The 24,217-nt window shown below is 39.2% G+C and overlaps 1 protein-coding gene across 2 annotated transcripts in view; it reads left to right on the top strand.

Moving 5' to 3' along the window:
* Window positions 1-24,217, top strand: part of ABCA12 (ATP binding cassette subfamily A member 12) — a 288,195-nt gene that overhangs the window by 211,945 nt on the left and 52,033 nt on the right. For both annotated transcript variants that reach the window (XM_041736980.1, XM_041736981.1), the window contains 9 exons: window positions 375-548; window positions 3,503-3,667; window positions 3,992-4,202; window positions 5,166-5,305; window positions 12,079-12,198; window positions 15,377-15,467; window positions 17,628-17,807; window positions 18,372-18,687; window positions 21,473-21,587. In XM_041736980.1, coding sequence (XP_041592914.1) covers window positions 375-548; window positions 3,503-3,667; window positions 3,992-4,202; window positions 5,166-5,305; window positions 12,079-12,198; window positions 15,377-15,467; window positions 17,628-17,807; window positions 18,372-18,687; window positions 21,473-21,587 — 1,512 coding nt within the window. The remainder of the gene's footprint in view (window positions 1-374; window positions 549-3,502; window positions 3,668-3,991; window positions 4,203-5,165; window positions 5,306-12,078; window positions 12,199-15,376; window positions 15,468-17,627; window positions 17,808-18,371; window positions 18,688-21,472; window positions 21,588-24,217) is intronic.

The raw sequence follows: 24,217 nt of genomic DNA, 5'->3' as shown, positions 1-24,217 counted from the left end.
ATTAATGACATTAGTATTAGGGTGCGTGCGCAAGAGAAAGAGAAAGAGAGAGAGAGAGAGAACATAATGGGGGCAGACAGAGAGAGAGAAAGAGAGAATCTCAAGTGGACTGCACACTGAGCATGGAGCCTGACATGGGACTTGATCTCATGACTCTGAGATCATGACCTGAGCTGAAACCAGGAGTTGGACACTTAACCAACTGAGCCACCCAGGTGTCCAGTGATTAGTGCTTTAAATGAAAAAAAAAATTGACTTGGAGCATAATTTATCATATTATTAAAGGAAATCTAAGGGTAAAGATAAACCTTTCTTTTGAGAGATACCTGTCAAAGGATTGACACCTAAAATCTTTTTCTTTCTCCAACCTGCAGATTATTTCTCGGGTGTTCTGGTTGTATTCTTGTGATGCTAATATGACCTATTCCAACATGGAAGATGAGATGAAGGAATTCTGCAACCTGCCTCTTACAGAAAGATCCCGGCAGTCTTACCTCATTGGACTCACCCTTTTGCACTACTTGGACATTTACAACTTCACATACAAGGCAAGTTACTGTTAGTGAAATATTTTATATTCACAATTTAGTATAAAAATATTTGATTACATGAGGATGCTCCCTGATACTGTAATGAATGAGATCCATTTATAGCTTTTAGAATTATAGCTTTATTTTAGAGCTAAATAGGACCTTAGTGATCATATACTGCAAATTTGCACATTTTATAGATGAGGAAATTAATATTATTGCCTTATTAACTCTCAGTTTGTATATCCAAGACCACATATTAAATTCAATATATACATACTAAAGTATGAAATATAGATGTTATGTGTGTGTGTACGTCTGTGTGTATATATATATTTTACAGTGAATCAGCATTAATTTGGTAGGATAATAAAGATTAGAGCAAAGTTTTTTGGTTTTTTTTTTGTAAAAAAAAGTAGGAGGTTTTTTGGTGTTAAAAATGTGTGTGTGTGTTTTGCCTCAAGATAGAAAGAAAGAGGCTACTGTTACTTAGGCAAAACAACAAAACAACAGGTCATTATCAGAGCTTAAAAGTCAGCAGTGAGCCTGCCTTCAACCCAGGGTGTCATCCTGGAGTCCCGGGATCGAGTCCCACATCAGGCTCCCTGCTTCTCCCTCTGCCTGTGTCTCTGCCTCTCTCTCTCCTCTGTGTCTTTCATGAATAAATAAATAAAATCCAAAAAAAAGAAAGACAGAAATGACCTCATCTTACAATAAGTACGTGCTTCATAAGTACTTGTGTAACACAAAACTGAAAGAAAAATGTAAGCACAAAAGAATTAAACACCTATTTCACCCATATCTATACTAGATCAAAAATATTTACATGTTATTGCAAACACTGAAAAAAATGTTTTTCCCTTTAAAATAAAAAAGAACCAGAAGCAACATGGCTGACTTACATTGTTACAACAAAAAGGGTGAAAATGGTTTAGGACTAGTTATCAAAAATCCTATTCTGGGTCATCATTTTCTCACACCTGTATTTCTGCAGTGGCCTCTTAACTGGCCTCCCTGTCTCCATCCTTGCAACTCCCCACCACCACCACCCTGCCCCACCATCCCAAAGCAGCCAGAGTGATCCTTTTAAAACTTATGTCACATTGTGCCGACCCTGTGCTCAGTACCTTCCAGTGTTTCTTATTCTGTTCAAGTAAACCCCCCAGATCCTACAGGAACCCCATGATCTGCAAAACCTCTCCCATCTTTAAAATTTTCTTTCCTACTCATTGACTCCTTGGGCCCATGACTGCTACAAGAAACCAGTCAATATTTCAAAAGCCGAAACAGTGCCAGGCCCAAAGAGGCACTCAGCAAATATCTGTTAACTAGACAAAGGGTTACTTAACATCAGCTGTAAACTAAAATGCATATGAAGTGAAATTATTAATTTTGTTCATATAAAATGTTAATCCTCATTTTATGGTATGTCCACAAAGCAGATAATCAAACCAAATATTTTGTGTTGAGTCTAGTAAATAAATATGTGCATTTGACAAGCAGAAAACCAATCCTGCTTCTTTTAGGTATTGCAAAGAAAAATAAACATTTCTCATCACTAGTCAATTTATTTCACATCAGTGTAGGAATGCCCAGAATTTTTGCAGAACTGAAGAAAAATGGAAATGCTGATTTGTAATTTAGAAAAAAATATGACTGAAGTTAGTAGCTGTGATAGTGAGGTAGCTTTGTATCTTCACAGTATCATTCCAGTGGCATCTTGTGCTCCTAATGGTTGTTGACTTTCCTGGACATGTCAAGAGCTTTCCCTCCTCATGAACCTCACACATCTTTCCTGCCCTGCCTTAAACTTTCCTTTGCTTATTATCCCTCTGGTTTGTTTTCCACTGGGGTGCCATGTGGCAAAGATCTTTCTTGATTCTTAGCAAAACTCTCTACCTCTTCAATCTTTTGTTTATTGATTTGTTTGAGATCTGTTCCTTCTATTAGACCAAGGGCTTGAGTGAAGGGATGGTATCTATTTGTGTACCAACATATACCTATCACCTCACCCATGCTGGGGACGTAGCAGGCACTCAATTAATGTTTGGTAATTAAATGAATGAGAGGATGAAAAAACTTGAAATTTTAAAATATTTCCAGTGTATCTTCATGCAGCAAAAAGTGTTGTGGGATTATGATTAATCTTGATGAATCACATGAGCTTCTTGACAGAGCTTTTCTGATTTTAAGGATCATATTATATGATTTTTGAGTGATAGTATATACATGAAGAGTTATATAATTGACATTTGCCTTTCTGACTTTTAAGATCATTTATTTTTGGCAACTTTATTAAGGTATAATTTAGATACCACAAAATTCACTTGTTTGAAGTGTCCAATTCGATGATTCTTTTAATCAATGTATGGAATTGTGCAACTCTTACCACAATCTAATTTTCAAACATTTCCAACAATGTCCTAGAAACCTTGTATCTATATGCAGCTACTTCTCATTCTGACCTCTAGCCCAGGCAGCCCCTGATCTATTTTTCTGTCTCTCGAGATTTGCCTTTTTTAGGCACATTATATATACTGAATTATATAATACGTGGTCTTTGTGTTTGGCTTGTTTTACTCAGTATAATGTTTTTTAATTTCGGGCATGTTGCAGCAACATGTGTCAGCATTTTATATCTTTCTATTGCAAAATAGTATTCTAGTTTAAGGATATATATTTTGTTTGCCCGTTCATTTGGATCATTTCCACTTTTATGGCTATTGTGAATGATACCACTATGGACGACCTTCACATACAAATCTTGGTTGTGGAGATATGTTTTCATTTCACTTAGATGAATACTTAAGAATGTAATTGCTGGGTTCCATGGTAAACATATGTTTAACTATTTAATAATCTTCCACAATTTTGTCCAAAATGACTGTACCTTTTAAGATTCTTATCAACTGTGTGTGTGCGGGTTCCAATGTCTCTACATATATCATTTATTTTTATTCTGTTCCTGTTAGGTGTTTTTCCCTAGGGAAGATCAAAAGCCAGTAGAAAAGATGATAGAACTCTTCATGAGGCTAAAAGAGATTCTCAATCAGATGGCTTCCGGCACACATCCGCTGCTAGATAAAATGACATCCCTGAGACAAATGCATCTGCCCAGAAGTGTTCCATTATCACAGGTAGGAAAATCACCCAGTAATACATTTATTGGGAAATTCCTTTTGTCACATTAACTTTTACTTGAGATTGGTTATAATACATTCAGCTACAAATATAGTATGTTGGGAAAAAGCACCTACAGGAAAACTCTTCTACTCTGGCAAAAGTTTTCTCCACTAAGTTAGTGAAGTTCAGCATTCTGCATTTATATTTGGGATACATACTTTAAGGGAATTATGGAAGCTGTACGGGTACTCTAAGCACTACCAGGTTTTCTTCTGTATTGTTCTCAGTAGCATTTATAGCTTTATAATGTTAATAAATCTTGGATTTTTATCTCATAGGCAATGTATAGAAGCAACCGGATGAACACACCCCAAGGATCATTTAGCACCATCTCCCAAGCATTGTGTTCCCAGGGAATTACCACTGAATATTTAACGGCCATGCTGCCCTCTTCTCAAAGGCGAAAAGGCAACCACACCAAGGATTTTTTGACTTATAAATTAAGCAAAGAACAGATTGCTTCCAAATATGGAATTCCCATACATACCAGTAAGTACGCTTCAAAATCAGCACAGTAACATCATCTCCTGACAACATTGTCTACTATAGCTTAGCTTTTTATAATCAATGAAGTATTAATTTTCTCCAACACTTTGACAGCACTTACCACACATCAAACATGTTTGCGTATTAACTGATTCACACTTCACAACAACCTAGGAGGTGTGCATCTCCATCTTAGTAAGGGGAATTGAGACACAAATAGACTAAATACCTGGCCACAGTCACCCAAACTGAAAGTGTCATAGCTGTGATCTGAACTCAGCGATCTACTGCAAGGTCTTAATTACCACACTGAGAATTTGCCAGTCACAACTACACCATCCTTGCCAGTAAATAATTTAAAAAAAAACAAAACAAAACCATGCTTTAAATCTGCTTAGGTCAACATTTTTGTTGACCTCCAGAATTAGAAAAGTTCTGAATGCAGCAGAACTATAAACATTTAGGGGCACATCAACCCCATGATGCTTGAGATGCGAAATTCCATCAACTGAGCTCTTCCACATAATATATGGATATTTAGTATACCAATTGGATTGACTCATTTATTCATCTTTTTATTCATTCAACATTCAGGGAACAACTCTTATGTATCTGGTACTACTATTCTAGTAGCAGATTTTTGTATATGTGTTCTTAAATTAAGCACTAGTGAGATGAATCTGTTGGGAGATATTCTGAAATGTGATGTTCAACCTCTCTAACTCCTTTTTAGCAAAATGCCATCACTTATTATAAGGTTGTTGAATGGGTTAAACTTACATACCTAAAAAAAAATTGTTACTACACTTTCTTCCTTTGATACCAGAGGCCTCATAACCATTAATAAGAAGGGAAGTAGAAGACATGTATCTTTGAGTGTGATAACAATAAGCTGTGTCAATTTACCATAAGGAAATAGATTTTAGATACATATACTAAATGGTTTTATTCACTTTTTCTTTCCAGCACCATTTTGCTTCTCCCTTTATAAAGACATCATTAATATGCCTGCTGGACCTGTGATTTGGGCCTTCTTAAAACCTATGTTGTTGGGAAAAATTTTGTATGCACCATATAACCCCATCACAAAGGCAATAATGGAAAAGGTTTGACCATCATAACTCAAAGTTTCTATCTTGAATATTAAGATGATTTTTAAAGTAATCAACTTCCAAATTTACTTTAGCTGACTCCGCTTTCTTTATATCTTACCTACTGCTACCCTTGGCTTTCTGAAACTCTTAATTCTCAAAGTCTGCTCTTTATATGTGTAAACAATGTTGATTGGTTGGTAGCTCTTTAAAGAGACAGGAACTGTGTAGACCCTTGAGAATGAGATTAGTTGAAGCAAGACCTCAGATTTTTCAGCCTGTCTCCAAAAGCAGAAAAGTTTTCTACAAGCAGTGTCTAATTTTCAAAGTGTGTAAAAATAATGGCACTAGAAAAAAATGATATTAAAGCATTATATAGCTAGTTTGAGCAAAAACAATCCCTACATTTTAAAGTTTTGGCTTCATATTAGGTTGTACAATTCAACATGTTATGTTTATATAAGAGATGGATGTCGAGAAAGACATTATTAATAGTAACTGTACTTATCTACCTAATTTAACCATAGTTACATTTCTCTACAACTTTTAAAGTTAGCTTTCATGATTTGAATTATAAACGTGCTATTTTTAAAATGATAGAGTGAAAGTAAAAAAAAAAGTCTCTGCTTTACCATTACTTGGTCATTAGACCATAGTTTAAGTGAATATGACATCAGTTTAGGTCTATATAAAAATGGACATGAGTTCATCACTAGTTTCTAAAAGGTTCTTTGTTTTTATTGTTGCATTTTATTTTTTTTTTTTTTTATTTTTTATTTTTTTTTTTTTTTTGCAATTAGCAAGAGGGTTTATTGGACGTTTGCGCAAACGGGCTCTCCGCCTCCGAAGAGGAAGAGAGCCCTGATTAGCAATTACAGGTATCTTTTAAAGGCAAAAGGAACAAAAAAACCGCTTAAAGACAAAAGAACCTCGGGAGTTGCATAGCATTCAGGTTATTGATTTCACAGAGGGTCAACATGAACCTATTCAGGGACATTCCAATCAGGGTGTGGGGGGAAATGGTTTTCTTATTGTAAACAGAATGCTTTTAGTTGCTAAAATTTCAGGAAGACGCCTGGATGGGCTGCCTCTGGATTAGGGCACGCCCTACTTACAAGGGGGGAGGTTTCTTCATTCCTTCCTCTTGTTTGGGCTGATTTTAACCTTAAAATCTTAGGGAACATTTATTTCTTCTGTTTGGAGGGCCCGACATTGCTGAGTTAATACCAGAGCTTGGGTAATAGACATCTTTCTCGGACGAACTGGAGCGGCCAGTTGAGTACTCAGGGGCGAAAGTTAGCAGCAGGAGCAGAATAACTAGAGGGCCCATAATGGTAGAGATTAGGGTGGTCAACCAGGGAGACTGATTAAACCAGCTTTCAAACCAGCCCTGCTGGGCCTCCTGGTCCCTTTGTCTTTTATTTAACCTTTTCCTGAGTTTGGCCATGGAGTCTCTGATGACTCCAGAATGGCCTGCACAGAAGCAGCATCCCTCTCCCAGGGCCGCACACAGTCCTCCCTCTTTCAGGAGTAGTAAATCCAAGCCTCTCCTGTTTTGAAGTCCTACTTCTGAAAGTGAGGTGAGGGACTGTTCTAACTTAGAAACGGACTGCTCTAGTGCCCGTAGATCCTCATCTACAGCTGCCTGGAGTTCTATATAACGTCGTGAGCCCTGGATCAGAGCAGCTGCGCCAGTACCCACCCCAGTAGCGACCCCTAGTCCCAACATAACGGCTAGGGTTAGGGAGACAGGTTCGCGCCAAAAACGGGTGGGATGTTCATTATACTGATTTTCTAGAGTTTCAGCAGGGTGATAGAACACCCTGGGTATGATCTGCACCATGACACAGAAGTCGTTTGAGCTATTTAGAACCTTAGCTGACACACAGGGGGTGAGGCCTTTGTTGCATGCCCACCAAGTTCCCGGCTGGGACTCCAGGTAAGAGTCAGTCCCTAAAATCGGGGCGGTAGTATTGCAGAGTTCCTGGTAACCCCGGGTGAGTATAGTTAGCCTTGACAGTGATGTAATCCCAGGAGGAGGAGGGCCTCCATCCTGTGTCCCCCGTAGTCTCGCACCCCCAATTTTTACAATAGAAGTATTCCCCTCCTCCACAGGTGGGATTTAGCCTGCGATCTCTGTGGTACCCAGGACAGACATAAAAGGGAAGAGTGCTGAGCATGGCCCTTCTGTCAGGCGTGCCACATCCTCCCCATGGGTCTAATCCCAGTCACCCTGGACTGATGTTTCCTGATGTAGACGGAGTCACCGATCTGGAACGGGTTGTCTCCGGGGCGGTAGACAGCTGCAAGGGGTTTCCAGATCTGGCGCTGGATAATCTGGAGCGCCTTTAGCCTGTCCTGTAAACCGGGAGTGTTAGCAAGAGGGTCAATAGCAGAATCTAGCAAGTCCGTCACTGGTGGGGGACCTCCATAGAGAATCTCGTAAGGAGTTAGCCCATGGCGCGCGGGAGTGTTCCGGACTCGGAACAGAACCATAGGGAGGAGTTGGACCCAGTCTCTAGTGCCAGTCTCCAATGTCAATTTGGTTAGGGTCTCTTTAATTGTTCTATTCATTCTTTCTACCTGCCCTGAGCTCTGGGGTCTGTATGCACAATGTAATTTTTAATTTATCCCCAGTAATCTGGCCACCAACTGACTTACCTGGGAGACGAAGGCGGGGCCGTTGTCCGACCCTATTACCTTGGGCAGTCCAAACCGGGGGAAAATTTCTTCTAGGATTTTCTTGACAACCACCTGGGCAGTTTCTCGTTTGGTGGGGGATGCTTCTGTCCATCCTCCTGTGGGCCTAGTGCAGCGGCTCGTGCTGTTTCATCGGCCATCCTGTTCCCCTCTGCTACCGGGTCGTTGCCGTGCTGATGCCCAGGACAGTGAATTATCTACCACGGCCGCCCCGGCTTTACGTTCACCATTTCGTAGAAAGCTACTCCCCTCGGTGTACCAGGTTGCTTCAGCATCTGGCAAAGGCTGGTCCATCAAGTCCCCTATGGTGCCATGGACCTCGGCTAGGATCTGGTGGCAATCATGCATTAGCAGGGAGGGGGACTCGGCTTCTGGAAGCAAGGTGGCCGGGTTTAGGGATGTAGCCGTTCCGAACCATATCCGCTCAGAATTCAGTAACATGGCCTGATAATGGGTGACCCGGCGTTTGAGAGCCATCGATCAGGGGGCTGGCGGATGACTGTCTCTATGGCATGGGGGGGCCACCACAGTGAGGGGTTGGCTGAAGGCCAACTTATCTGAGTCTTTTACCAGGACTGCCACAGCCACTATTATTCGGAGACATGGGGGCCATCCTGCAGCCACTCTGTCTAATTTTCTTTTGAAAAGTATGCCACGGGCCTTTTCCAGGGTCCCAGTTTCTGAGTTAGGACCCCTTTGGGTATTCCTTGGTGTTCATCAGCATATAGCGCAAATGGCTTGGTTACATCTGGGAGGCTCAGGGCAGGGGCGGTCAATAAGGCCCTTTTTATTTTGTCAAAAGCCAATTGTTGCTCCTTTCCCCAGTGGTAGGGGGTGTTGGATTTCATGAGAGGATATAGGGGAGTCGCCAGCTCTGCAAACCCGGGTACCCAGAGGCGGCAGAACCCGGCACTGCTGAGGAACTCTCGTAGCCCTCTGGCATCAGTGGGTGCTGGGATCAGGGCTACAGCCTTTTTGCGGCTCTCTGTCAGCCACCTCTGGCCTCCTTCCAGGAGATATCCCAGATAGGTCACTCGTCTCTGGCCTATTTGGGCCTTTTTGGCGGAGGCCCTATACCCCAGTCCTCCCAGTCTCTCGAGCAGGGCCCCCGTACCTTTTACACAATCCTGTTCTGTCTTAGCCGCTATGAGCAAATCATCCACGTACTGCAGGAGAACGAGGTCCGGATGGCCAACTCGGAAGTCTGCCAAGTCCTGATGCAAGGCTTCGTTGAACAAGGTGGGGGAGTTTTTGAATACCTGTGGTAGCTTTGTCCAAGTGAGTTGTCCTGAGAATCCCGTCTCAGGATCTTTCCATTCAAAGGCAAAAATAGGCTGGCTTTGAGAGCTTAACTTTAGGCAAAAGAATGCATCTTCTAGATAGAGCTCAAGGGTCCTTCTGCCTCAGTTAAAACTGAATGTTGAGCTCCCGTAGCAACCAGGAAGGTCACTGGTTGACCCCCCCCCACTTTAAGGGTTATCTGAGGCTCGGGGGGGGGGCTCCTGGCCCTGACACCCCCAATCTTCATCCTCTAGGGACAGTACGGGAATGGGCTTCTTAGGTCCCTGCGTTTGGCCCTTCTTTGGACAATCTTTAACCCAATGTCCTTTTTCCTTGCAGTAGGCACGCTGGTCTCGTTCAACCCGTGGTCTTCTTGTCTCCCAGGTCCTTACTCTGTCCTGACTTACTCTGCCCTGAGCTCTGTACTACGGTGGCCAGTATCCCAGTCAGTTCTTTATTGCGTTTCCTTTATCTCTTTTATTTTGTCTCTCTCTCTCTCTCTCTCTCTCTCTCTCTCTCCTCTCTCTCTCTAAGTATACATACGGTAGCCTTCCATTAATCTTTCCAGAAAACCTGCACTATAGCACGTACCTTTGCCAAATTGGTGGGGCGTCGCCCTGCCCCTTTGAGACCCACTAGGAGTACCTGGCGATAGAGACGGAGCCGCTCCCTCCCAGCAGCAGTGTCGTAGTCCCAGGTCGGGCGAACCAAGGGGAAAACGTCCTCGATTTCATTAGGCAGCTGGGTCGGCCTCCCATCCGCCCTGGGGACGTTTTTCTGTAGACGCGCGGTCTCTCCTCCGTGGTGAGGAGAGTCTGCAGGAGCTGATCAGGGTGCCCATGGGGTCCTGGCTGAGAGACCCGGGCCTTCACCTGCAAGATAATATCAATATTAAAAGTTCCGTCCCTGGGCCACCCGACGTTGAGAGTCAGCCACTCTGAGGAGCAGAAGGTGACCCATCTTCGTTTTCTGACTTCGACCGACAGGTTGTGTGCTCGGCCGGCGACTTCTTTCCAGTGATCTAGAGCGAGGCTTAAAGGGGTGGTTACAGTTTGCCCCGCGGGTGTAGAAAAGAGGTGAGCGGGGAGGAGGAGGACAGGAAGAAAGACACAGAACAGACAGACGCACACAGATGACAGGACCGGCACGGCGGATTCAGACGGGAGCGGTCGCCAACAACGACCCTCCCCGAAGAGGAGGGAGTGCCGGGCTCCCTCCCTCTTCCAGACCACTCCAGAGTCCGACTCCGGAGCGGGACCAGAAAGACACGGAACGAACAGACTCACACGAATGACAGGACTGGCGCGGCAGATTCAGATGGGAGCGGTCGCGAACAACGACCCTCCCTGAAGAGGAGGGAGAGCCGGGGCTCCGTTCCTCTTCCAGACCACTCCGGAGTCCGACTCCGGAGGGGGACCAGGGGTCTCAGGGCACGTCTGCCTCCCCCGCTGGTCCAAATACAGAGTACAGCGTCCTGCAGGCACAATACAGACCCGGCACAGACCCGGCCAGTCAGACAAACGGACGAGACAGATATGACATTTAGCGAGCTCGGTCTTACCTCCTACCGGTCTTAGGATTGAGCCTGGGGCGTCTCGGATCCCGGACGAGCCCCCAAATGTTGGACCCTGGCTCACGGGTGCCAACGTGTCCCGGCGGACGCCCCAGAGACTCAGACCCCAGACAGGCAGATGCAATTAGCAAGAGGGTTTATTGGACGTTTGCGCAAACGGGCTCTCCGCCTCCGAAGAGGAAGAGAGCCTATTGTTGCATTTTAATATCTTATTTGCTTTATTGGCTATACCTCTGTATAACTTTGCATAAATGAAGTCATCACCTGCCTATTTCCTAAGTGCAGTCATTTTTTTGTCTTTCCTTTTTGTTTGGTTCTCTTTTTCTCTCCTCTTGATCTTACTCTTTCTTTCATGTTACTAACGAATTTTAGCATTCAAAAATGTGTTTTCCTGTAATTTATGCACATTTCTCTAATTCTTTATAGGTTATTACGCTACATATCTATTCATATGCAGAGTTTTGGTCATTGTTTGCATTATTAAAATGGGGTTGCGTTATAATGCTTTTCTACCTACGCATTGCTTTATTCACACAACAATACCTTGTGGAAATTTTTCCAACTCAGTTGGTGTAGTTTAATTCATCCTTTTTGAAAATTGCAAACTTTTTCATATCATAGAATTTACTCAGCCAGTCCTCAATTTTAGGGCATTCATTTTGTTTCGAGTGTTTCCTTCTAATTTTTTTACTAATGTAAATAATGTGACAACAAATGCTCTCGTGCATATTATTTATACGGTGGTATTTTTATTTTAATGAGATGATTGTTCAGAATTGAAGGATTGAGGAATAACGTATTTTATTTCATGACTGTTATCAGATTACTTTCCAAACAGGGCTGTAACATATTCATTTCCACCAGTGGTATGTGAAAACATCTTTCTCATATCCTTGAACTAGGGTGTTTCTGTAGTAGTAAAGTTAAATGTGTCACTGGAAAAAATAATTTCTGAGAACTCCAGAAGGTACATCTTCATTTTGACTCTAAATTAACTGTGGACAGTGAAGCAAACCTTACAGTTTCCAGAATTTTTACAAGTGATCTTGACCCTATAAAAAGTCGCCACTTAAAAACTCTGACATTGTGGGATTTCTGACACTATGCTTTTACTAGCTCCACCTTTTAGAATTGTTTCTTAAAGCTCTGTAACATGACAACCTTAAAAATGCCTTTTTGAAATATAGGAAAAATAGTAATGGGCTGGATCTATTTTTGTTTCTTTGTCTTTTAGTCTAATGTGACTCTGAGGCAGCTGTCGGAATTAAGAGAAAAATCTCAAGAGTGGATGGATAACTCGCCACTTTTCATGAATTCCTTCCACCTGTTAAACCAGACGATTCCCATGCTCCAAGTAAGACATGGCTCTGTCTTTCTCTTTCATAGGAATTGTAATTCTTTAGATTTTAATCACCTTCATTATGGGAATGGGCAGGTAGTAACTCAGAATCCATATTCAGTAGATTAAATTGAGTCTAAGAAAAAGTCTAAGACAGGATAATAGATCTGTGTCACTCCCATTCATAGTCCTCTTCATCTCCTGTGGTGGGTCCTCTCTCTGTAATTCAGAGAGAAGCCATCTTATAGGTCGAACTTGACTTAAATAGTGACTTAAATCTTGTTTTCCAAAAATAAAATGCTGTAAAAAGTACTTTAAACGTGCTGATATTATTGGTTCCTCCACATTAGATTATCTTTAGCTATTTTAACAGAACCAGAACCTAAAATATTAATATTCTGGAGAAGAATGTTAAATTTGGGGAATTCTTTGGTTGAAACATACGACACTCTAGGTTAAAGATTTGACAATGCAACTCAAATACAATGCACACTGGCTCAAAAGTGTAATTGGCAATTCTTGCAAAAGATTCAAGGCTTTCTGAAGATGATGAAGATCATGTAGGGAAATGTTCCAATCACAAACAGAGCTATTGACAACTTAACGATGGAGCAGCAGAGTCAGGCCAGTTACCAACTAAAGAAGAGAAAACTGGCAGGAAGGATGGCAACCTAGGAACTTGAAGAGAGAATGCCTTCCATATCAGAATATTGAGAGAGGCCCATGGAAAACTGATGGAGAGCTAAAATATATTTGCCACCCACCTCAAAAAGGCCTTCTTATAATCATGCTCAAGAAGCTAAACATAAAGGATTTGTGTCACACAACTTTGTCAGAAAAATTACAACCAAATGATGCTTTTCTCAATCTTTGTTTTGACTAACAATTAGCTCATAGTTACAATTACAATCTGGCTTTTACTGTAAATAATACATAAAATTTATACTATAGTGCGATAAATGATAAAATACATTTCTAAAAAGATACTTAATAATTTTATTAATAGAAGAACGTAAACTTTCATCAAACATCTTCCCCACAATTTACTATTTAGTGTGGTTCTAATTTTCTAATTTTATGTATGTTCATTTTAATTGGCCTTTTTTTTTTGATGAGTCTTATATAACCAAGACCACTTGAGTAGTACATTATTGACATATGTATTTTCCTAAATGGAAGACTGCTCCTTTTTTCCTAAAACTTTTTTCCTGTGGAGCAGAAAAAAACTCTACACATATGATTTCATTAGGGAAAGTTTTGTTGGCCAAAGTAGTGAATTAACAAAAGACATGATCTAAAAAAAAAAAAAAAGACATGATCTATGCCTAGTAGTTCCAAAATGCAGTAATTTGCTGTGGAGAAACTCTGTGACCATGTCCATAAAAGGCCCATCATCTCATCAAAGTAATTTTCTGGTCTATGCTAGACCAGAATAAATCATCATTCTAAGCTATTAAGGAAAAACTTATTTCTACACATGTACACAAATTTGAAATTTAAAACTTTTAGGACAACACCTGGCTTTGCCAATGTGAAGCCCAAGGCAAAAGATTAAGACACTTGATCTACAGTTTATGAATCTCTAAAATTAGAATCTTTTTTTTTTTTAGATTTTATTTATTTATTCATGAAAGACAGAGAGAGAGGCAGAGACATAGAGAGAGGGAGAAACAGGCTCCTTGCAGGAAGCCTGATGTGGGACTCGATCCCCAAACCGGGATCACACCCTGAGCCAAAGGCAGATGCTCAACCGCTGAGCCACCCAGGGATCCCTAAAATGAGCATTTTGATAGCCACTTCATGGATTTGTGAGGATCATATGTGTGGAAGTATATAAAAACAGTATTACATATCATAAGACTGTTTGGAAAAAGAAGTACTAGGAGAATGGCAATATGGATCAGGGGGTCAGCTCTGAACTGCAACTAACACAGTGCTTTATTTATTAGTAATGCTCTGATTCAGTTTTTTCATGATGCACAAGTTAATTCCTGGTAAATAGAAGTTAAAGGACTTGGGTCATCATGTAGCTGTGTGATAGCCATTGGTCTGTATGCTGCCAACTTTTCTTAGACTTATAGATTTAGTGAATTAATTCTATTGTGTATATGCTCTGTTAATACATATTATTCTTAATCACTTACCTCCGTGATAACAAAACCAAAGACATTGGTAAGAAGGACAGAATAATAAGTGGTACTGAATTGTCCTCTAAAGGGAAAACCAACTTAAGCCTGGCTCACATAAAAAGTAGGCCATAAATTAACACATAAGGTAAACATTTCTTTAATCAAGTTGATTTCTCTGCCTTCAACTTTCCCCTTGGCCCTTACTAATTTTGTGTCTGTAGGCAACCTCAAGGTGTTAGGGAAAACTGTGCAAGAAAATTAAGGTAAAGTGTATTAGACAGTGCCCAGTACACAATAAGATCTCAGTAAGTGTTACCTAGTTGTACTTCTACAGTAGTAAAAGCTGTGTCTCCTAATTTGGAAGATAGCTATAAAAGTCTTTATATGTTAAAGCATTTATGCTTTTTAAAAAATTTTCAGCCTTTCCATGGATATAGAGTAATTTAAAGTTTTATTATCAGCTCATTTTTCTGTGTTCACATAATTGTGCTTTTTACAATATAAAATGATATTATAGTAATTTACATTTGACTGTTCTGATAAGATGAGCCATTCATTCTTTCTTTACAGAAAAGTAACATGAAGCTGGAAAAAAGCTGAGTGCTTGCTGAGAGCCCATAGCTAGGAAGTAGGAGAAGTGGGATACAATCAACTGTGTTATCACAATTTTGAGGAGTTGTTTTAGTTTATTTCAGTTGAACAAAATTCAACTATGAACCACTACAATTGTATACAACATATATCAAAAAACAATGTAGTGGACATGGGTAAAAATGACTTTTAACGTTGAATATAATTTTCTGATGTTGATAATTAGGGTCAGAGCTGGCTACTTTAGCTTGCTGACCAATTTGTGTCTAGTGATTCTTTCTTTCTAGTCATTAGCAGCCATATACCTTCTCTTTTCTTTCTCAAGGATTTTTATGTGAGGGCTGCAAGGTGATGCATTTATAATGTGGAGTAGTGGTTACTTCATTTCACTGTAGGTGTTGTTAGAGAAACGGTGATTAGACAGACATGTTTTCTTCTTCTGTTGACACTGATTCCCTATTACTATTTGTTAGAATACTCTAAGGAACCCCTTTGTGCAAGTTTTTGTGAAGTTCTCTGTGGGACTCGATGCTGTTGAACTATTGAAACAGATAGATGAACTCGGTAAGTCCAGATTCACAAAACTTTGTTCACTAGTCATGTCAGAAATATGAGAAACATGGTTGCATATGGAAACTTTTTGTTTTCTTCTGTATTTGATTTTTAGCTAGTTATTCTAAGAAAAGTAAAATCCTGTATATCTTTTTCCTAGATCATTGTATAATTACAAGTAATAACAACTATTTGGATGCCCAATATCTGCAGTTAGTTTCAGGATTATATACTTCATATAAATGCAGTTTCCTACAATCATTGGTAGGTTGATAGAAATAATAGGACCCTTTTTTTTTGATAACTTGATGAAAAGCAAGTCCTTAAGGACAAAGGAAGATGAAATGGTTTATTTCTGGATATATTTCACATTTTATCTCCACCAGTCTCAGAATCATTTTGACTAACCCAGAATGTAACTGGATGAGGTTATTGAGTTAGCAACAGCAAAACAAAGCAATGAAGAGACTCAGAGGAAAATAAACTTAAATCAGTATTCAAGGTTGGATCCTCCTCTCACGGTCATTTAAAAGGAACAGGCAAAGAGGATCAAAGGAACCTGTCTGAACTTATGCATTCCCTCTGCCACATCCCCACCTTCAACCTAAGGGATGCAAGACATCTAATTCAGTCTGTGTCTCATTCACTGTTGCTATGCAACCACAAGTATTTGGAAGAGATTGAGAGCATCAGAATTTGGCTGCAGTGGAGCAGGTGCCCCTCCTCCTCGTCCCTGGTACTACTGGAACAGAAGTAACACAGGTTGTAAACCAGTAGGGAGGAATTATGCTTACATTTGTCTTGTATATAGTTGTGTGCACGTTATGATAGTTGACTGAATTTTGATTAAAGGAAGATATTAGTGGATTTATTCTCTGAAAGTATCATTTGGGTAAGAAACCATTTGATCAAAATATTGGAGATACAACACAAAGTTCTTATGTAAGTTTTATCTTCCTAACCTCATATGGGAGGGGAGTTCTAGAATTTAAAATTAGACTAAAATTAATGTAGCAGTGAGACTTGATGTTTGTATAATTGTATATGTAACTCAGTATCTAGGAGTTTATATAGTTGGAACTAAAGGAGCGCTGACCCTCATGGCTCCTCTTTGAGCCTAACTGCCAGCGTTTCTAAGGAATCCTTGGTGTGTGTTGATTTGCAGTGGCCGCTGGAGGCCACTGTTCAACCACAGTTTTGCCCCTCCCCCACCAATGTCTATATCAAACAAACCATTTCACTTTAAATTCTAATGAGAAATGCATTTAATAAGTTGCCCTCTGTGAGAAATTAAGTCTTACGTTGGACTATGGAAGAGTCATGTTTGGGTTCTGTGAGAAGGGATTTATGATACTCACAACATTCTTGGTATTCACGACGATCAAGTCAGTGAAAATTTAATTGGCCAAGTGATTTATTAACTTGCAATTTCATATTTACCCTTTGTCTCGGTTGATTTCCTCATAAGGAATCATGAAATTGAAGAGCAATTAAATCCTCTTTCTTCCAGAGTAATTACCTGAAATAAAATCTTGATCATTTTGTCTAGATTAATACAGATATCAATAGAGATAACTCATATGAGGTTTTAAATCAAACATTTTTAGAAAGTTGTTCACTATGTGGCATAGATTCTCACAGTCTCCTAAGAAATGATTCTGTAGCACAAATTATTGAATGGTAGAGTTTATTTTTTCTACACACGCTACATAAATTTCCCTTTGTTTAAATTCTTACATTCACATTCACATTCCCTGAACAAGGAAAGCATTTCTGTTTTACTCGAAAGTTTTGTCTCTAGTTTTCTTCCTGATTATATGTAAATGTATTTTTTAAATTATTCACTTTTAGCCACTGGTTAATTAAATTGTAGCAGAATATACTTTTAAGTTGGCTTAAGTTGGGTATCACTCTCTGAACTTGGATCTACTGTGTTGGTACTAGCTCAGCTTTCTTTTCAATGAATATCTGCACACCTGGACACATTTTCCCAGGTGTTACTTGATATTTTTATTACCAGATATTTTAGAATAAATTCTACAAGTTCCTATTATTCGTTATCTATTAAGTGGTAGGCACTGAACAAAAAGTCGGTATTTTGTCTCATTACTACTAGAAACAGCATTACAACATTATAATATGTGTTTTGTCTGTTTTGTTTTGCTTTTTTAGATATTCTAAGGCTGAAATTAGAAAACAGCATTGACCTCATTGATCATCTTAACACACTATCCTCCCTGACAGTAAATATTTCCTCCTGTGTATTATATGACCGTATTCAGGCAGCAGAAAACGTAGATGAAATGGAGAGAGAGGCCAACAGGCTTTACAAAAGCAATGAACTCTTTGGAAGTAAGTGTTATTCTACTAGAGTTTGAGCTTCTCTTTGTACTAAAATTGGCCAAATTCTTCCTTCACCCCTTTCATCCAGAACTCAGGAAAGTAGTGGCAGGGGGAGGGGTCACTGTGCCCTCTGATGTCCTGAGAAATGAAAACCTTTCATGTAGTCAACCCACTATATCGTCTGACGAGACTTCTGCATATGTGTGATTTTGTTGGCATGGTTAAGATGAAGACGAAGACTGAAATGGATTACATAGTTACAGGGTGAAGTTGAGTCCATAATCAGTCAAGATTATTCATTTTATTGTGTTTTTTTTTAATTTTAGTAAGTGGCTTGGAGTGATATATTTAATCTGGCCACTTAGTTTGTAATTATATTCTCAGACCCCTGCTTTGAATCTCTGAAGTTGTCACTTCCAATTAGCCATCTTTTCTGTAAATTAGGGGCCTGAACTTAGTGTCACATTACAAACTCAATTGCCTGTTTGGCTGCCCCCTAAGTGTACCCTCCAAACAGTGAATAATGTCAACCATAAAATAACCTTTCTGCTGTTGTTGCCATTTTATTTTTAGGTGTTATTTTTAAGCTTCCTTCTAACAGAAGCCAACATAGACGCTATGACTCTGAAAATGTGTCCCTTCCTCCTGTCATAAAATATACCATCCGCATGAGTCTCAAGACTGCACAGACCACAAGAAGCATAAGGACCAAGATTTGGGCCCCGGGGCCACACAATTCTCCATCACATAACCAGATCTATGGCAGGGCTTTTGTTTACTTGCAGGATAGTATTGAAAGAGCAATCATTGAATTGCAGACTGGAAGAAACTCCCAAGAAGTAGCGGTTCAGGTCCAGGCAATTCCATATCCCTGCTACATGAAAGACAAGTAAGTCTGGGTGGTTGTAGCCCTTTTTAATAGCCTTTTTTTTTTTTTATAACTCATTTCTGTTTATCCATTCACATGGATCAAGATCTCTTCCACCAAATTGTTGTCAAATGCTCATTTCCAGGAAAGGGTCCACACTACAGGGCATGGCTCTACAACAGCTGCTCATTGTTACCAAAATGATGGCAAAGTTCTTCTCAAATGATTCAGGTTTTCTTGATCATAACCCTGAGCTTCCCAAGGACCTTGGCCCTCAAATCAGGAGAATCAGACTCCACACCTGAGTGCGTTGCTGCATGATTTTGACACTACCCACTATGTACTGCTCTTCCCTTTCTCTAGTTAAAGGAGGGGATTAAATGAGTCAATCTTAGCATCTCTTCCAACTCTCAAATTTCATTAAAATTTACGAGCATATGGCCAATCTTAAGGAAAAATTTCAATAAAACATATCACTGATCAACTCTCCAGGATAAATATTATGCTATCTGAAACTACGTTATGCACTACTAGTCCGCTTGCTAGGAATCTTTATCTAAAATGGTTTGCTAAATGAACAAAAGATATAAAGACCATGATTTAGACAACTGAATTTGAATGGCCAAGAAATCTACCAGGTGGGTAGCACTGACTGACTCCTCCACTTTGACCACAGTTAGTCTCATCCTCCTACATAAAAGCTGGAGGCTGAATATTACTTTAAAGACATTGCACTTGTTATCCAGCCCAGTTACTGCAGTTTATATGCAATTCAGATGGTTGTTCTGGACTTTTTTTTTTTTCATTTTTCCTTCTATTGATGCATCTGTCTCCTTTGGCTGCTTCAAGAGCTATAGATGAAATGAGGTTATGTAACCCTTGTGCAGTAGCGATACAGGGAGACGAATGAGGATTCCATCAGTGGGTTGTCAAGGTCAGCTGCTTATTGTGGAGGCCAGTCAGTCCTTTGCAGCCTGAACTGTGTGTGAACTGCAATGGCCTGCATGAATAGTAAAGACCTGTGGGTTCAATTAAAAGAAAATTCTCATCTATTTTCCTGCTCATCTTTTTCTCCTTGTAAATTTTGGTACCTAAGATTGTGGGTGCCCGGTTTTCTTTTTAAGAAGAAAAGTGACTCTGTTCTGTCTTCTTCATGGAGCAGAATGATCCTAATATCTTCCACATACATATAAATTCTTTATTGCATACAAGGTGCTCCCACATATATTATTTCCTTTGTTCTATACAATGACTTCAGTAAGATAAGCAGGAGCAGGTATCATTAGTTGTATTTTCCTGATGAAGAAAACTGAAATCCAACCCCCCAAAAGGGTTAAATAACATGTCCAAAGTACAGCTGGTACGTTACTTGTCCTTCAGTTAGGAGACCAGCATTTTCTTCTTTATATTAAACCAAACCTAAACCAAACCAATCTCAAAATACACAATCACGTGGAAGAAACGTTACAGGGGATATGTTATTAATGAATGAGGGCCTTTGCCTAATTCTAGGGCCAGAAATACCATTAAGGCTGGACCTGAGCCAAGAGAAAATTCATTCAACAAATATTGTTTAAGTGCCTACCTCATGCCAGACAGTTTCCCAGGAATGAAGAAAATTGGATATGGCCCCAATATCAGTCGTCCCTCATCCAAAAAAAAGCCCAAATAACCCTTATATCTTTGATGGTGATACACTTCTGATGGCTAAAGTTATAATGAATGATGGTGATGTCATGTTCCATTAATATTTGCATTTTTCATGAGGAACTTGAAGGTAATACCTTAGCCTTACAGATTAAAAAGGAAATGGCCTTGGTACCTATCTCCTCATGAAAATGTCAGGGGAGCCTACTATGGGAAACAGGTCAACTTACAGTTCCTCTCTTTGAAAACTACTCATTTGCCCTACCCCATAAAAAGGTGGCCAGTGTTAGAACCATGATTCTCAAATTATGATCCCTGCACCAGCAACATCGGCATCACCTGGGAAGTTGTCTAAAATGCAAATTCCTTGTCTTACCCTAGATATAATAAATGAGAAGCTTATTAGTGAGGCTTAGAAATTTGTGTTTTACTAAGCCTTTCAGGTGTGTGATGCATGGTTAACTTAAAGAAACACTGCATTGGAACTTTCCAGGACGGGCAGGCCACTTAGGAGTATATTTGCCGCCTGATGAAGCCTTCCAGTGACTGCCTAGTTCAGCACATTATCAGAAAAGACATTGCTATACTACATGTGAAACATCTCGTAGAGCATTATTTTGAGGAATCGAACTTCTTTGTTTGCATTTTAAATTGAATGCTTTGAGTTGTATTTTATTTCATTTTGGGAAATTTAGTTTAATAATAAGTATGAGCTTCTGAAGAGTAGATAAATACAGTAATTTGGGAAGATATGGCTTTTAGCTAGATAAACCAATCATCATCTAATTTTATATCTGCCTTTTAGATAAAAATTTAGACAGAAGGGTTTTGAGTTTTGCAATTATATCTATGTAATAATTATTTTTCTAGATAGGACATACTCAAACACACTCTAAACAATATGATAATTTCATCTAACAATCCAGAGTTGTTTTTTACTTTTGCAACATTACAGCAAGAAAATCATGGCCCTACTGTTAAGTCGGCTTCACACTTCAAAAACAAAGGGGTAATATTAATAACTATGCTCAATTTCAAAACAGGAGTATGATTTCACTGTAAGAGGGAATGTGTTCTTTATATATTACAGTCTGCACAAATGATACTCATTTGGGTCACTGAATTTTTTTGTTGCTTTTGTTTTTGTTCTTTTTTACAGCTTCCTAACCAGTGTCTCTTATTCTCTTCCAATTGTGCTCATGGTTGCCTGGGTTGTATTTATAGCTGCATTTGTAAAAAAGCTTGTTTATGAGAAAGATCTCCGGCTTCATGAGGTATGTCGAGAATCTCCTCTTATGAATAAGATCTATTTGTGTAATAATTACTATGACTTTCATCATGCCTATTCAAACCCAGAAAGCCTGACCTGTACATGAATTAAAAAGAAAACTACTTTATGAATCAAAAAGGCAACTGATATGGCAATATTTTGTTTTCTCAAAAAGTTACATAGCAGTCATTTTATAAGTCCCTCTAAGAGGGGATCTCTGGGTAGCTCAGTGGTTTAGTGCCTGCCTTTGGCCCAGGGCGCGATCCCTGGAGTCCCGGGATCAAATCCCACATCAGGCTCCCGGCATGGAGCCTGCTTCTCCCTCTGCCTGTGTCTCTGCCTCTCTCTCCCTCTCTGTCTATCATGAATGAATAAATAAAATCTTAAAAAAAAAAAGTTCCTCTAAGAAATGAAATATAAATAATTCTGAATAAAATCTGAATACAATTTATGATCCTAAGAATAATTTTTGTCCAAGAAGTTCCTATAGGACTTAGGATCTAACACAGGAAGTTTAAATAATAACAGTAATAACTGTTGGCATGGTAACTAAATGAGTCCAAATGAAAATAGATATAGATATATAGACGTAGACACAGACACAGACACAGTCATAGACAGACAGATGGCTTGTTTCAGCTCTCAAGAAGGAAATTCTCTTTCCAGTATGCCTTGTCTTCTTCGATTATCTTCTCCCCTATCTTCCATTGACTGGTGATTTATAGACTAAGAATTTCATGTTCTGCTACTGACTAGGTTAATAATATGATGATGAAAGACAAGACCTGCGATGTAAAGCACGATCTCTTCTTGAGCATGCTCATCATTATCTCCAAATCCAAAATATCTTCTTCTTTAGAGTTTATGAAAAAGCATTGTGTGATTTGGGGACTGTATTGGAATAAGAACTATCTTATCTGCTCATCCTGTAATGAGTCCATTCTTACACTCACTCATGGAGCGAAGAGAAAGCAGAAACATTTCAAAACTGGGGGACAATAATTATTGCAAAGCCTCGCTGACAATCTGAAATAATGAGGTTAGAGTAACCTGTTAGTCCACTTGTGCTTTTCAAACTTACTTTGCCAGTGCTTCCAGGCAATTGATTATTTCTCCTTCCAAGGTACAAATTACTGCTTCATGTTTTTGTGAGCTCAGCATCAGGCTTCCAGGGGTGTCCTGGAGTTTGAACCTATACTTCTTACTTTTTCTATTTGAATTCTGGTTGATCCTCACAGCTGTATTTTTTTTTTTTAATTTCAGTTATAATTTGGTAAACCCCTCATCAACTGGTTTGAGCTCTGTTGTATTTAAGATGGAGTGCAATGCTTTCTTAATTCCAATTTAGAAACTTGAATCAATGCCCTCAACCAGAATTTTGGTTGCAGGCTCCTACCTATATTTTTCTTTCAGATTCCTGTACTCAGAAGTGAATCTTCACAGATTAAAGGAAAACTTTAAAGTAGAAAACTGTGATAGAAACTGAGTTCTTTTCTACTTCAAAATAAATATCTACTTTAAAAATAGTACTTGTGGTAGAAACACACAGTAAATATAAGTATTATATTGTATATATATGTGATACACACTATTATTTTGTGTTTGAAGATGATGCTCTTTGAATATATCTATGGATGTCACACACACAAAAACCGAAGCGTAATGAATAGTTCTTTCTTAATTGAAGACATGAAAGATGCATTTTTAATGAACCACTTTCTGTTTGGTAGCTTTGTGTCTTTGTTTTACATGCATTTACTTTCAAAATTTAATTACCTGATCTTGCGGGTCAAAGTCCGATAGTGGAAGATCACTGAACTTGGCATCAGAGAATGAGGCTTTGAGTCTTCCAGTTCATAGTCACTTGGACTCAATCCATTAAACTTTCTAGCTGTTACCATCTAGACTTAATTCAGCAATACATTTCCAAAATGTGGCTCTATTGTCACAACAAAGAAGGTTGTCTATTTTTATCAGTTCTAAGGCAAACATTTTTTTTCTTTGCTTCTTAATGCCTCTGAAATTGGGATGCATTTGATAAGGTATCATCACTTATTTGGTGATTTTTCTTTCTTGCTGCCATGTCAAATAATGGCATGTCTTAAAATCAGCATCCTAAATTCAAAGGAATGCAGTCTATTTGTGATATAAATTGATGGAAGTAGGGGTGGAATGAGTGGAGTATTCTCAATGCCTCCTGCTCAGCCTTCCAGTACTGCCCATGGTTCTTATCTTTCCTCTTTCTTTTTAGAAGTGAGGAAGCTGAGCCCAATAAGTGAGAAGTGACTTGCTGAAAACTGCAGAGCTAGTTAGTGGTAGATCTTGTTCTGGAACTCCAATGTCTTGACTTTCAACCAATGCTTTTCCACATCATAGCTACTTTCCCTCTCACAATCTTATTTTGATAGCATGGACCCCTAAAGACTTTTGAAGATGATGATGGATAATCTTTTAGGTTCCCAGAGACTCAAAATCACTTTTTAATACCATCATTTTAATATTCACTAGGTTCTAAAGCTTTTAATTTCCTACATCGTTTTAATTCAAAAAAAAATTTTTTTAGAAAGGTTAAAAAAATACCTTTTTTCTTCTCTAATTGTTCTTAAATCTGGGCAGGAAAACTAAATTAGTTGC

Source organism: Vulpes lagopus, chromosome 22 (assembly GCF_018345385.1).
Source record: "Vulpes lagopus strain Blue_001 chromosome 22, ASM1834538v1, whole genome shotgun sequence".
Classification (NCBI taxonomy): domain Eukaryota; kingdom Metazoa; phylum Chordata; class Mammalia; order Carnivora; family Canidae; genus Vulpes; species Vulpes lagopus.
This window is presented reverse-complemented; position numbering and strand designations above follow the sequence as displayed.